The following is a 15,748-nucleotide window of genomic DNA, read 5'->3' as shown; positions in this document are numbered from 1 at the left end:
CCAGAGCCTGATGTCTGGCAAGCCTTCTTAGTTAATTGGCCTACTCCATAAACTACTGGAAACCACGCAATTACAGTGGTTGTTTAATTTGTAATGTGCCTCTTGCAGATTAACTTAATAAATAAGGCCTAGGCATGATGCCACTTCTCCCTCTGTAGGGAGAGTAGTTTCTTTTAAATCTATGGTCCAGGCGCCATGGCAGACAGGTTTTCAAGGTATCTATGCCAGCTGGTTCCTGACCTGTCTCCATCATGCTGTACCTGTGGGGGCCTGTGCTTAAGTACAGGCCTCTTGGAAAATGAAGGGCCTGGTCTTGCCCTTTCCTCCATCTGACCTGTACTGAGGACAGACTTAATGAAACTTTCTTACCTTGCTGGCTGTCAGAGTATCCAGGCTCACCTAGAAGATGCTCCGTGTAAGAACAAGAGCCTTGATGGAGTGCCAGTACCCCCTGCCCAGCTGTGAGTCCTCTGAGCTGGGGCTTTTGGTCTCTTCCCTGCTTTTTAGCTCCCAACAATGGCTGGCACATCTGTATGCATGAGAGAGAAAGGAACTGAACAGACCAATGGGGCACCCCACATCAAGAACCTTCTGAGCTTGCCTGTTGTGGGGCATGACTCAAGCTGTGGGCTTGGTGAGGAAGCCGCCTTTGCTGCCTGTCTTTCAGTCTCCACAGTAATCCTGGGGAAGGGGTTCTGCCATCTTTGCTTTTAGCATCTGGGCACTCCATGGGTTAGCGGTGTGAATTGCTGTGCTCACGGTCTTAGATGCATAAGACCAGAGCAAGGACTCAAACCCAGGAGTGTCTGACAACTTCCTGCTCCAGAGCTTGCACTGGTAAGGCCTCCCTTTCTGCCAGCAGGTGCTTAAAGATCCACTCACCTTACCTTTTAGAGGAACAGCTTTTAGTTCTCTTGCCCTGTAAAACAACCAAAGCAAATGAGAATAAAAATTCTATTTTTAGGGGGAAGGAAGTGAGAAGCACTTTTGAGCCCCAACTCCAATAAACCTGAACTGTTTGTCCATTGTGTCAACATGAGACTTGGGATGTGGAGCTAGAGAAAGCTCATGTGCCCAGACTCCTTACGGCAGCTGCCAGGTGTCCATCAGTCTGGCCTGGCATGGAGCCGCACTGCCAGGGAGCACAGAGCCCTCATAGTCCAGCTCCTAACGGCAGCTGCCAGGTGTCCGTCAGTCCGACCTGGCATGGAGCCGCACTGCCAGAGAGTACAAAGCCCTCGCAGTCCAGCTCCTAACAGCAGTGCCCACTCAGAACTCACGCATGCATTTCAGGTTGGAATAGCATTAGTCTACCCACAGTGATTCTGTGGCTGGCTATCCAGACAAAAAACAGTGACCAAACCACCATTGCTGAACTGTCGCATCATCAACAAGGGGTAAGCAGGTCCAAGAATATCAACGACGGCAATCAACAGGAGGTCATCCAAGTTCCTACAGGAAGAACACAACTTGAGCACTTGATACCCACTCAGTCTTGCCCCTAAGAGGACAGAGAGGTTCCCACACACCTGCAGGTCCCAAGTTACAAGAAAACCAAAGTGGACAAATTTGGCCAACCAGGACATCCATAGGGAAGTTCAGGAAGAAGATGGCCCACTCTAAGACTTGTACGTTTCACTGCTTGTGAATGCCATGTTGTTACATGAAGAGGAACAGTGTAAGGCATTGTGGAGCTCCTAAGGACAGAGGGAGGGAGAGATGTGCCAGTGTCTCCGTATTACTATGAATTGTCTAACAGGATGGACAGATGGGAGAACGGGGAAAAGCTTGTAAAAGCTTACTGGCAGTCTAGGTGGTGGGTGTGCCTTCTGCTCTTATAGCTTTACTGAATGAAATGTCCACAGGAAAATGTCAGAAAATCCCAGCTCAGCTGCCTGCCCTGGGGGAATCCTGCTTACAAAATGGAATGCAGGTATCAGCACCATGTCGAGGTATAAACTATAATTCACCCCTTCTGGAGGAAGGCAGGGAGCGAGAAGGGACTGGATGGCTTAAGTGTGGCGCTTACCTCATCTGAAACTGGATCATGGTGCTTCTACAGGTGGTGTTCAAAGGTGACAGGTCAGCCAAAAGTATAGCTGGAGGCACTACACTCAATGTGCAATCTTATGTGGGTTTTTTTTTTCCTGAGTAAATTGGCTTCCTTTCGAGATGGCAGAGTTCCTAGCTGGACTTTCCCAGATGGACTGACCCATCATTGCTGCTGCCCTCTGTCCCCGGCTTTGAGCCTGGGATCCCTAGCTGGCCAACAGTGAGTCGGGCTGCACGTGAGCACTCACCTTCTCCAAGAATGCCGAGCCCAACGTCACCTTTGCCTTTCCCCCTGTTGTGCTGCAGGCTACAGATCTGTCCCTCTGAAGAATGGGTACAGTGAGGACATTGAGCTGGCTTCTCTCCTGGTTTTCTGTGAGATGCGACCAGTCCTGGTGAGTGGTGGGTGACCAGCAGGGCAGGGGAAGCAGGGATGGCGACCTTTGGCCGGTGGACTTGAGCCCAAGGAGACCTGCTTTTCTGTTATTTCCTTGAGGTCTTGGGTTTTCCTTCCAGCATTCTTTTTCCGGCGGAATGGCATCCAAGTCTGGAGTAGGCAATGTGGTTGGCAAAGGTCAAGGCCGGGGGAGTTCTGCAAAGTTTCATTTCTGCAAGAGCCCATAGAGAGCATATGCATCCAGATACCATAAAAGGGTCTGGGAACATCCACAATGCACTTACAGGAGGCAGTGTGTGGATCGCACCTGCTCTTTTCCCTATGGAGGCAGCTTGCTCCTGGGTCCTGTTGATGTGCCAAGGCCCTAAAGGATGAACTGATTTGGGCGAGCTTTGTGGAAAAGAGTTGGGCTTTGCTGAATTTTTATAAAAGGAAGCAATGAAGTTGCTCAGGACCAAGGGTCCACAAGGCAACACTGGGCAGGGAGGCCTGGGGTTATTGGTGAAGACTGGACACACACGGTCACATTGGTGCTCCTGCGTCTTCACGCTGGCACTCCCTGAAGCTCAAGCCCACTTGGGGTGAGCACCACTCCAGGTCTCTTCAGCTAAGCTAAAACGCCTGAGGTTCTAGAAGCCAGTGAGCTGATCTGGGTGTGGTCGGCACTCCTGGCCACCTTTCTGGTATTCACTGCTAGCTAGGGAAAGCCACAGGCCGTAATGGGCTGCTCCCTCTTGGCCGTAGGAACCCAGCAGTGATTGGGAAGTTGCCTGCTTGGCAACTTGCAGAATGTGAGTAGAGTTGGGAACCATCAAGTGGCGAGGGAGACAGCAGGGCAGGCAGGGCTTTCGACAGCCCCAGTCATAGCCCGTGCAGTAAAAATTAATGAACTTGATTCAGTCAGAAGAGAGAACATAAGGCTTTTCTGCATGGCTGTTGTGCTTTTTCGCAGCCTTGTTAGTTTTCCACTCCAAAGCATTTTAGAATGCTTTTGGATGATAAAAACAAGGAAAGGCAGACAGGGGGCTGAGCCTTAAAGGTCTGGGCCAAAAACCTCAGGTACCCAAAGACATCCATCCTGGTTTGCTGGTATAAAACCTTTTTGTGATGGTGAGTTTTCTACTTGAAGTGTTATACTGCAAAGTTAAATATAAGGCTTACATGCAAAATGGTAGTTTGCTCTTAAACTTCAGCGATCTGGAAAAATCTCCATTTATGATGCTTGCTATGATAGAATTACTTGCTCATGAAAATTTGCATAAATTCTTCCTTTTCCAGGGCCAAATTGGGTATTGAGAATACCCAAGCTGTAAATGTTTCCTCTTTTCAAATGAATTATGCATTGCCAGTGTGTCCTTAGCAAGAACAAAGTGTTTAATAAGTTCATTAACACACCTAAACCAGAATTACTGTTTCTTATAAAGCACTAACATAAAACCACAGCCCAAATTGTGTGGGAAGTGTAGAGTTGTAGCTTCATAATTAGAGGGGGAGAAGAGGAGTGTTAACTTCTTTCTATAAAGAAAGCAAAATCGATCTGGTATTAAGGATATAAATTTATGTATACTTAAAAAAAAACCTTCATTGTTGCCCATTGGGGCTAGGTGCTGTATTTTTAAAGATTCTTTGAAAGGCAGAGTTATGGCCCTCATCTGCTGGTTCGCATCTCAAGTGGTTATAAGGTCCAGCCTGATGCAGGAAGAAGTCTGGAACTTCATCCTGGTATGCTATGTGGGTGGCAGGGGCCCAAGGCTTCCACATAAACTAGTAGGGAGTTGCACCAGAAACAAAGCAGCCAGGACTCAAACCAATACTCCAAAATGTGATGCCAGTGGTGCCTTAACTTGCTAGGCAGTTCTCTGTGGTGGGGACTATGTGTGCATTTCTGCCTATGACCCACTTGATGCCAGTGGCAACTGCCACCCCATCTCCAGTCAAATCTCACTGGGATGTAAAATCTTTAGTTGAGAACCACTGCTCAAAAGTGAGATTATAGGGGTTAGTACTGTGGCAATACTGGGTTCAGCTGCCAACCTGCCCTGCTGGCAACCCCTGAGAGCACCAGTTTGAGTACAGCTGCCTTATTTCTAGTCCAGCTTCCTGCTAATGCTTCTGGGAAAGCATGGAAGAGGCCCAACTGCATGGGGAGACCCAGATCAGTTCCTGGCTTTGGCCTGTGCAGAGACCCATGTGGGGAGAGACCCAGCAGATGGAATAGCTCTAAATGCCATTCAGACAAGAGAGAAACAAATGACATTATAAACACTTTTTCATTATTGCCTCATCTTCACTAGCTGCTTAACTGTTATGCTCTCCCACCTAGCGGGCTGGCCCTAAGTGAATCACACCCCCAAATGGGGACATCAGTGCAGACTACTTACAACTAAGCATTTAATGCAGCCCCTCGTGGGAGTACCTTTTTGTCCTTTAAAGTCACATTTCCTTAAGGTCAGTGAACATAGGATGGTGAAATTGGAATAGCTGAGGCTTCGGCAAAAGCCGTGACCTAGCAAGCTGCAGGCCCTTGTGCCTGGTGAGGTTTACCTCCCTAAAGATGTGGGCTTCGTCCACCTGTGGCCTGGGGGAAAGGAACCAGCACTTCCACTCTCCAGAAACGCCCATCTAAAGCCCTTGGCAGGACACTTGCTGAATAAAGACAGTTTCACACATAGCACGGTAGGCTACTTTTGTGGCAAGGCTGTGTTAAACAACCCCAGAAAAGAGATCATGGTTTCAGTGAATGGGTATGTCTGGCAGCTGGGAAGCTTACAGGAAGCTGTCCAGACTTGATGTCTCTGATGAAGGAAGATGCCTACCTTGGTTGCTGTAGGGGGCTCCCGATGGGGCATTTCAGCGCAAGTAGGGCCTGAGGGTGTGCATTTCAGCTGCTGGTCCTCAGAGCAGTGTTCAGGGTGACACCTCTTACCTGGCTCTGTGCCACTCACAGGTGTTGCTTGGCATCTCCATCCACAAGGGTCTCTCTTGGAAACCGAGCTGCATTCGGCGGCCGTGGCCTTTTCTGCGGTGCCCGAGGTCAACCTTTGCCCTGGGAGAGACTCTGGATCAAGTCTGCTAGGACTGTTTACCAGTGAGGGCCAAGATGGACTTCACTCATGACACATTTGCTGAGATCAAGGTTATAGCCCCGCAAACAGCCAGTAAGGTCCTTAAAGCCCTGAAGGAGCCATTTACATGTTACTATTACTTACCAATTCTCCATCCTTCACTTTGCTTTCTGGATATATGTGTTCTAAAGAATATTTTAGCATGATTTAACAAACTAAATATAGTAAAGTTTTAAGTAGGAGGAAAGGGGGAATTGAAGAAAACCCCCACGAACCACCTGTTTATGAGCAGTGAGCATCTTGGTCAGTTTTCTTCACATTATGACATTTTTGCATATGGTATTGCCATAATTTAATTCATTCATTTTTTCATAGTGCCAATGTGATTTTCAGAACTACTGATGCTTGCTGGGTCAGGCCTAAGGCCCTAACTCAGCCTGTCTTCCACTGATGTTACTCACAGCCTAAATAATAAAGGTATTTCAATAACTTTCTTTTTTGGTTAAAAACTCCCAAGGCTAGGTAAAGTAGAAAAGAGAACAGTAGACATGTTTTTAGGATATGGGCTGAATTATTCTCTAAAGTAGTTTCTTTTAGGCTCAGTCTTGCCAGAGATTGAAAGGGACGTCCACTAAGAGAGCTAAGAACCTGTGTGACTCAGACATATGGAAGCTCCAAAACTGGCCGTGACCATGACAGACGGGAACCTTACAATCCCGAAGGGTAGTTGGGCAAAACTGCTTGCGCTGGCCTTTGCTGGACAGTGGGTGGGAGCCAAGGAGCCAGGGAATGAGAGGCTTGGAGAAAAGACTTCTGTCCTGGGATTTCGGCTTAGTGCTCAGCCAGAAGAGAAGGACAAGTCCTTTGGGAAAGAACTACAGCACACACGTGAGAACCTTGTGTGCTGTGGCTCCTGGGAAGGTTTTCTTCCCCTTGAGGGGACCTGGAACCACAAGATGAGGGCCCCACAACTAGATGTCACTACTAAACAGTCAAAACCACGAGGCAGACATAGAAAAACATGATGTGCCACCCAGCAATCAGAGGGACAGGCTCAAGTGCACACCCAGGGCAGGTGGCTGGTCACTGCAACACAGCCACTGGAAGCATCAGAGGCAGTTGCAAAAATGCCAGAACGTTGGGAAAAGGCCTGCTGGGATTGAAACAAGAAACTGACATCTTGAGTTTAACAGTGAGTCTATAAATAAGCCTGTATTAATGATTCCAAAGATCGTGTGGAAGTAACACCTCATGTTCCAGATTGGCAAGCATCAGATTCCTGAGGGAGGAGGGAGGAGGACAGTGACCTGACACAACACGACCCAGAGCGCGGCAGGAACTATCAATGACACGGGGATGTATTTTCTGATCTGCTGCTTTGTCCCAGATGGGACGCACAGAAAATACATCCACACTCAAGTAAAAAAAAAAAAAATTCTAAGGATCTGTTTAAAACATACAGTCCTTAAAGCACAAAAATGTAAAGAAAAACCAAAGACTTGTAATATCAATTATGTCCTCTTCACTGAAAACTGGAAGATACTCAAATGCCATTTACAGATGAAGACCAGAGAGCTCTGGGGTCAGTAGGAATGCATTTTGGGGCATGGAAAATTTTAGACCTAATGTGGATCCTGCACAAAGGAAACAGTAAGACATTCCCCACCCCCATCAGATTTCTACACAGCAAAATGGAGAGATCAGTGAGTAATTTTGCAGTCTAACTTATGATGATCACAATATGATTAAAATTTTATGATGCTAAGCATCAAGGATTTTTGAAACACTGATAAAAATTTCATCATCCGAAGCTAAGAATAATCAAATATCAGCAAAACGCAAGCAGATGCATCAAGGTAAAATAGAGGTGTCCTAGAGGATTCCAGCTTTGGTGCCTGGAGAACCAGGGCAAATCAAGCATCCTGCAGAGGGAGGTCATGCTGCTGTTGATAGGGAAGGAAGATGTAATCCTAAGTAGGACTGTTTAAAAACAACTGATGCTAACTGGCGTGGAAGGGCAAGGCAGAGGAGGAAAGGACCTGGGCAGAAATTGAAAACAGAATTATAGTAACCAAAATGAAACGGATAAGAATTTGCATGTAATTTAGGGAACGGACTATATTCTCCTATTACAAAAGAAATCCCACCATGTAGTATGTGTTTGTAAGAAGTGAACTTAAAGGAAAATGATAAAGAATCAGGACTGACTGCTAGGATTACTGGCAGTAACTGAGGAGGAAGAATTCATAGGAAAGTAGGATTTAAGATCCAAAGTGTTTATAGCTGATCGTATGTTCTTACACAGAAATTTATATCAACACTGTATGGTTTCTTCTTGAGTTTTTGTAAATATACTCAAAGTACTGTTAGGTGTTAGAATTTTTAAGTTAAGACATAGTAAAAACCATACTTACGGCAAAAATGTAAACATTGTTTTTAAAAACATCAAAAGCACTAAAATTCATTAAGAAAAACCTAGTAGCTGAAGTCCTCACCTTGCATATGGGCATGGGTTCATGTCCCAGCAGCCCCACTTCCCATCCAGCTCCCTGCCCGTGGCCGGGGAAAGCAGTCGACAATGACCCAAAGCCTTGGGACCCTGCACCTGTGTGGGAGACCTGGAAGAGGCTCCTAGCTTTGGATTGGCTCGGTACCAGCCACTGCAGCCACTTGGGGAGTAAATCAACAGATGCAAAATCTTCTTGTCTCTCTTCCTCTCTGTGTACCTGACTTTCCAATAAAAAATAAAATCTTTATACTGACATAGTACTTGGTTTACTTGCAGCGATAATTAGGAAATAGTGTAGTAACTATATAAAAGCCACACATGTAAAGACTGATATTTAAAGAAGAATCTGCCAGAAGTTTGAAGGTCTGATATATAAAAATCAGGACTGAAAATCAATAACTTAGAGCAAAAGCAATGTATGCTATCCATTGCTGATATAGAAAATGTCTTTGAATACTTTAAAAAATGACTTTAGGAAATTCTGTTCTCAAATCAAAACATGTTGCTGTATTTTCTAAAGTAATTATAACAAGCAAATTAGCTAATTTCCTGAGGCAACTAGAGGAAGAGAAAAGTTTAACTCACAGTTTAGGAGGTTCATGGCCGAGGTTATGCAGTCCCGTCGGTGTGGTCTGTGGCAGAGCTGCTGGGAGGCATTTGCAGGAGCATGTGGTGTGTGGGTGGTCACATCTTGATCAGCCTAAAGAGAGAAGGAGGAAGACTGAGTTCCTGCAACCTATGACTAAAGGACTCCCTCCGTGCCCACCTTCCAAGGGTGTCACCCTTGGGGATCAAGCCTTTGACACATGGGCCTTTTAGGGTGCATTCAATGCTCTAACCCACTCACTTTGGAAGCATTAGAACATTTATGGCTTTTTTTTTCAAAGATTTATTTGGAAGGCAGAGTTGGGGGGTGGTAGCATGCATCTGTTGGTTCATGTGGGTGCAGGACCCAAGTTGTTGGTCCGTGTTCTGCTTTCTAAGGTACGTAGGTGGAGCCACCAGGACTCCAAGTGGCATCCATGTGGGATCCAGCCCCATATGCCATTACATTTAAAACAGGACCATGTGTACTCTAAAACTGTATAGATACCAGATACAGACCAAGACTAACAACACTCATCCAAGTGTTTATCTTAATTATTAAAACACTAGTAACATACGCTAATGGGAAATAGCATCAGAGAATGAAATGGAAAACAAAAAAACACTAGTTCACTAAAAATCCTATTAGACCAATTAAACACTTTTCCTGTTCAATTAAGAAAAAGAGCAAAGCCATAGAAATGTAGATGTTGTCAAGGAGACGGAATCCCAGAAACTATATTTCACAAATGGGTTACTGCCTTTAAAGCATGCAATGGAGCTAGAATTGAGAAGCAGTGAGAAACAGGGATGACAACACGTATCAGACTGAACAGTGTCAGACTTGGCTTTATAGACTTAGTTCTGTTTGAATTCAGAGAGTCCAAATGTGTTTGTTTCACTGAAGTTGACAGAAAAAATGAAAACGCTGCATTTCTTTGATGCCATCCATATAACTTACTTAAAAACCAGAGAGGCACTCCTAACTCTGCCTCACCCAGCCACACATTACTGTCCTTTTTGAATACAGAAATTCACATTCTAAAAAGAAACATATCAATTCTAATATTTACAAGAATATATTAGAATGAAGCAGAGCTTTTCCCTAGAATGAAAGGATGGTTTAACACTGGGACAGTTAGGGCCCCGGTGGCGTAGCCTAGCAGCTAAAGTCCTCATCTTGAACGTGCCCAGGATCCCATATGGGTGCCGGTTCTAATCCCGGCAGCTCCACTTCCCACCCAGCTCCCTGCTTGTGGCCTGGGAAAGCAGTCGAGGATGGCCCAAAGCCTTGGAACCGTGTACCTGTGTGGGAGACCTGGAAGAAGTTCCTGGATCCTGGCTTCAGATCGGCATAGCATCAGCCGTTGCGCTCACTTGGGGAGTGAATCATCGGATGGAAGACCTTCCTCTCTGTCTCTGCTCCTCTCTGTATATCTGACTTTCCAATAAATAAATCTTAAAAAAAAAAAAAAACACTGGGACAGTTAGAAACAAATCAAGGGGAAAGCGAGAAGCCACTGTAGGCCACAACTGTAACCAAAGAGGATGGCCAGTATGAAGTGTGGAAACAATGGAAAATGATCTGTATTTATCAATTATGATTATATACCTAACAAAAAAGCCTGGTTATGTTTTTCTTATTTCTAGAATAGAAAGTGTCTGCATTTAACAAGTAAAAGTGTGGGCTGGGAGTGCAGGGCAGACAGAGCTCAATATTCATGGAACACAGTGACCTCTAAGAAAGGTGTACAGGAAGGAATGGGAGCACCAACTGTTGCAGATCTCATCCACCAAAGAGATTCCTGAATAAGGGGGAGAGACAAAGCATGTTTGTTTCCTCTCAAAAGTATCTTTCAAGAACTAGCTTTATGGCCAATCAACCTGGCAGACGCTTTCTTGCCCAAATGACCTACTTTACCCTCATTTTACAGTACTAAAACATGTTGGCACCGTGTACCAAGGAGGGTGCAGCCCCTCTGGCACTCCCTTCATACCTCCCAACTGTGAGGAAACACCAAATACACAGACTTGGGCAGGGTTTGGGGGGGCGGGGGACAGGTGTCCTACTAAATCACCAACACAGAAACACACACACACACACACACACACACACACACACACACACACACACACACACACACACACATCTAGGTGTCCATAGCCCTGCGAGGTCTGATGCCCTCACAGGAACAGCCAAAGCAGACACAGTGAGCAGGGGCAGTGTGGGATCCTGCATTGGATGCAGGGGCAGACAAGGACACTGGTGGAAACAGCAGTGAAGTCTGAAAATACTCTAGTTGCATAGTAACATGCCAGTATGAAGTTCACAGTTTTCATCGCAATACTATGATTATACGAGATGTTACCCCTGGGGAATCTGGGTGATGTGGAGTAAATGAAATAGTATTAGCATAGCTTTTCATGAAGTTTACAATTCCAACATAAAAAAATCATGAGAAAAGTAGCAATAGGGGAAATTTTTTAAACCTTATTGTGTTTTTGCTGGTGAGGGTGTGGAGTAAAAGTTACCCTACTCCACCGTTGGTGGGCGTGACACTAGTGCAGTCACTCTGGGAGTCAGCATGGAGAGTGCTCAGACCTGAACTACCATATGACCCAGCTGTCCCACTCCTGGGAATATATCCAAAGGAAATGAGAAAGCGACCTGCAACCCTAAGTTTATAGCAGCACAATCTATAATAGCAAAGACATGGAAACAACCCAGATTCTCATTGAAAGAGGGGTAGGCAAAGAAATTATGGCACATCTACTCCATGGAATACTAATTAGCCATTAAAAAGAATGAAATTCTACCATTTGCAACAAAATGGTCCCAACTAGAGACCATTATGCTCAGTGAAAGTCCCCCAAGGACAAATGTCTTCTGTTCTCTGATATAAGATGACCTTCACGTGAAGCCTAGAACAAATAGAATCACAGGTAGGCGAACACATACGCATCTTCTCATAGATGAGCTGTATAATGCAAACTAACATACCAGGAAGTGAGGATATGTTGTAGGATGCATCTCTACTCCTAAGAGAAAGTCACAAGGAGTCTGTTAAATACTCTGACAGCTTCATACTAGATTTTCTACCATTGCCTATACCTGCAATGCCATGATCCGCTTCAATGTTGAACTTGTGACTGTAGCTGAAGGACTTTATTATTATAATAATATGGGAGGGGAAAAATGGGGAAGAAGAGATGGGAAGGAAAGGGGAGAATTCCTATTCCTACTAAATTCTAAAATGGAAAATAATGACAAGAAAAACATTTTAAAAAGGACAAATATATGTTCTCTGAGGCAAGACGGTCTTCATTCAAAATATAAAACAAATTACATATATATGTAAGCAAGTATATATACACTATATATGTGTGTATGTGTGTTTGTGTGAATATATATAAATTCTCATAGATGAGTTGTAGAATGGAGACTAGCATACTGCCAAGCGATGATACACTGCAGGACACATTTCTACTTCCAAATACAAGGAGGACTCCCACTAGACACTTAAATGTATCTTGACAGTATGATACCAGATTTTCTACCTTTGCCTATACCTACAATACCACGACACACTTAAGCATCAGAATGTTAACTTCTATTACCGAAGGACTAGAGCCTGATGCTATGGTGGAAAATAGTGGGAGGGGAAAATAAGAAGAGAGGAATCCTTATGCCTACAGAACTCTATCATGGAGAAAAACCAACGTGTTTTCCTTTTACCTGCAAGTCTGGGAGAAAGTTCTCACAGACACTGGTTCACTTCCCAGACGTCTGTAACACCGTGGGCTAGGGCAGGCTGAAGCCATGAAGAAAACAGAGCCAGGCCTCCCACATGGGTGCCAGGGATGCCAGGACTTATGCCAACACCTGCTGCCTCGCTGTGCGTTAGCAGGAAGCTGATATGCACAGAAGAGCCTGGATTTGAACCTAGCCACTCTGAAATGAGGGGTAGGCATCCCAAAAGGCAGCCAGCTGCTGTACCAGACACCTTTCCAGAAAAAAAAAAAATGTGCTTTCTGCTTTTCCTCTAACTCAGTAGTTTGAAAATACAGGAAACCTTTTAGTAACACTTTCTCCTGGCCAGTGACAAGATCACGTCTTTATACCAAGCGCACCAACAGACACAGGAAAGATGCGTCTAATGGGACAAGTATCCATAGGTGATAATGGTGGGAGTTAAGACATCATAAGTAGCTACATACTGTTTGTCCCTGGGGTATTATCTATCGTAATCCACATACCATACAATCATCCATTTAAAATAGTGGTCTTTCTGATCATACTCTGAGCTGCATACCATCCCCATAATCAATTTAAAAATTTTACTGCGCTAGAAACAAAGCAAGGCTCATTTGATACCACCCGTCACTCCATCTCCTAGCCGCTGGTAGCCAGGAATCTACTTTCTGTCTTAGTCAATGTGTCTGTTCTGCATCTTTCCAGCGGCTGTCATCACAAAATATATGTCCTTTCAGAGCTGGATCCTCCCACTTTGCATATTTTCAAGGTGTATCCTTGTCATCCATTATCTTGCCTTTTACGGTCCCTCTAGAATCTTTAGTGATCCACTTCCTCCACTTCTTTGTCCATGGGGCGTGCTTCCTCAGCTGCTGTGCTCCTCTTTCTGTGTTGCCTGAATACACCTCGCACTTGAAGACCAGATGTAGTCCAAGAAAAAATGGATTCCATTAAGAAATGGGATCCTTGGGTAATGCATTTACTATTTCAATGTTTACAGCAAAGGAAAACCCTGATAATTAAGCTTTTTGTCAACTAGCAGCTTCTAATACAATGCATAATTGAGTGTTATCTTTGGTTAAAACAGATGCTGGGCAACCCCAATTGCTCCACTTACTACATGCTTCCCTCATGTTCACACATGAGATGTCAGGACTCACGATTTGATTTGGAAGATGTGGTCACCTCTCCATGTTCTGTCTCTGTGTGTCTAGGAGAGCGAGGAGGAACTTTACTCCTCCTGTCGCCAGCTGCGGAGGCGGCAAGAAGAGCTCAACAACCAACTCTTCCTGTACGACACACACCAGAACTTGCGTAATGCCAACCGGGATGCCCTCATTAAGGAGTTCAATGTCAATGAGAACCAGCTCCAGATGTACCAGGAGAAGTGCAACCGGAGGTAGGTCAACCTCTCTCCAGCAGCAACCACAGGGCTTCTGGAATGCCCTGATTTGCTTCCTTGAAAAATCCCAGGGAATTGTTGGTTCTAGTTCTCTCTGCTGTGTAACTTAACTTATAGTAACACCTCTGGCACTCACCACTTCTGTATGTAGACCTGCCTTCTCTAGGACACCCCACTGCAGCAGCAAAGGTGAATGATGACCACCCACTTGCCCACTTGTAAAGAGCCTGTGCCAGGCTTTAAGACCTGACTGCTCCAGGGGTTCCAGAGAAAGGCAGGAATCCTCCAGGAGAAGCTTCTGGTTGTGCCACAAGCATGTGGTGGGAAGGAGGGCAGCCAGGATGCTTTGCTTATGCATGCTATTCCAGACTGTCCCCAGAAACAAGGGATTCTTCCAGTGGAAATGCAACAGCAGTCTTCCATGGGCAGCATGATACCCATGATGGATTCTGTTAAGAAACACATTATTCTCATACAATCTTCATGTCAGCCTACATGGCTGTGAAATTTAACCTCATTGAATCTCAGTGTCTTGCAGGGAGCCCTGAGCCTGCTTCCCTGCTGTACCACCTAGCTTTACACAATTTGGCAAACATGTGGGCAGACACACCCTACCATTTTGAGTACACAGCTGGCTACTTAGGCCCTGCAGATGACAGTGAACTCTGCTTTACTTCAGGTTACGAGAGAAACGAGTCAGCAACAGCAAGTTTTACTCATAGGAGCTGGGACACACATGCATGTCTACACGAAGGAGAATGGGCTATACCTCAACCCTGGGAAGATGCGGATGTGTAGTGGCCTCCTTTCTTCCAAGTCGGCCATCAAGGTGACATTCCTGAAGGAGTCCAGCATGTGTCAGGGTGATTCCCTCCCAAGTTGGGACAACTCTCTGAGATGAACACTTACATTCTCTGTAGAGGCACCCAAAAATGTGCTGCTCATTGTTGGCCTCTTGTGCTCCTAACCTCACTGAATAAAAGCAACCACAATCTATCCGTGCAGCTTTCTCTGCATGATCTCTGCAGGGAGGAAGGTTTCTTTATCCTGCTAACAAGGCCCTGCTTCTAATGCAGGTACTTGGCTTCCACAAAAGAAATATCAAGTGTAAAGAATGAATTCATTAGATTCTGTAAAGGAAGTTAACAAAAGGGCATATGATGCCCCAATTAAGGCTGTTGAGTTCCATAAAGCCCCAAGAGGAGTCCTGCCCCATTAGTGGGCTCAGCTCAGTGCCTATTAAGTATCACTGGTCAGCTGCCTGGCTGGACAGACAATCTGAAGGACTCGGTGCATTCCACAAGAAACAGTTGGGTGATGGCATCTGTCCATGAAGATCAGTTCTCATCAGTGCAGAAGCCTCTTTCCCTTCCAGGGTCACTGGGCAGGAAATGGGAATCTTAAAGCGTCTTGGTTTTAGAAACCATGTTATACAGTCTAGAGATAGGCTTTTTCCAAATCTGCAGGCCGCTGAGAATGTTTTATCCAGAGACCAGAGGCCAATTGCTGGTTCCAACACTCAGAGGACAGTGGGATTTACTGCACACCTGCTCTGGGCTGCCAGACCTCTGGAGCAGAGAGCTGGGCTCTAGTAGGTTAGGCATCAGTATGTTAGAGAATGTCTCTGATGCAGCCCTCCTCAGAGGGCCACACCTACCAACTTCATGGTGATACACGTGGCTGACTAGGGTGCTATGCCCATATCTTGAGATAAAATGCCATTGTTTAACACGGCTTTTTAGAATAGGCTAGTGCTGACTTGGGGCTGCTCAGTAGAATCACAACTTTTAACTCCATGTAACTATAGACAGTGAGTATGGTGGGAAAGAATGAACTAATAGCCAGATTGGTGCTTTACTGAGATGGAAATAGCTCCTGGAAACCCACTTAGCCTCACTGTAGTTATCCAACTGCAGTGTTCATCATGCATATCTTGCTGAGGAGCAGATGAAAACCAGCCATTCTCTGTTCTCCCTAAAAATCC

At 45.3% G+C, this 15,748-nt stretch overlaps 1 protein-coding gene across 3 annotated transcripts in view; it reads left to right on the top strand.

Moving 5' to 3' along the window:
- The window catches only part of PLCG2 (phospholipase C gamma 2), a 114,322-nt gene extending 98,805 nt beyond the window's left edge, over positions 1-15,517 (top strand). For all 3 annotated transcript variants that reach the window (XM_040982311.1, XM_040982313.1, XM_040982312.1), the window contains 3 exons: positions 2,359-2,447; positions 13,577-13,761; positions 14,444-15,517. In XM_040982311.1, the coding sequence (XP_040838245.1) occupies positions 2,359-2,447; positions 13,577-13,761; positions 14,444-14,486 (317 nt within the window). In that variant the 3' untranslated portion in view covers positions 14,487-15,517. The remainder of the gene's footprint in view (positions 1-2,358; positions 2,448-13,576; positions 13,762-14,443) is intronic.
- The last annotated feature ends 231 nt before the right edge of the window (positions 15,518-15,748 follow it).

Source organism: Ochotona curzoniae, unplaced genomic scaffold (genome assembly GCF_017591425.1).
Source record: "Ochotona curzoniae isolate NIBS_2020 unplaced genomic scaffold, NIBS_Ocur_1.0 contig_3622, whole genome shotgun sequence".
NCBI classification, from domain to species: domain Eukaryota; kingdom Metazoa; phylum Chordata; class Mammalia; order Lagomorpha; family Ochotonidae; genus Ochotona; species Ochotona curzoniae.
The sequence above is the reverse complement of the archived record's forward strand: the minus strand, read 5'-3'. Positions and strand labels throughout refer to the sequence as shown.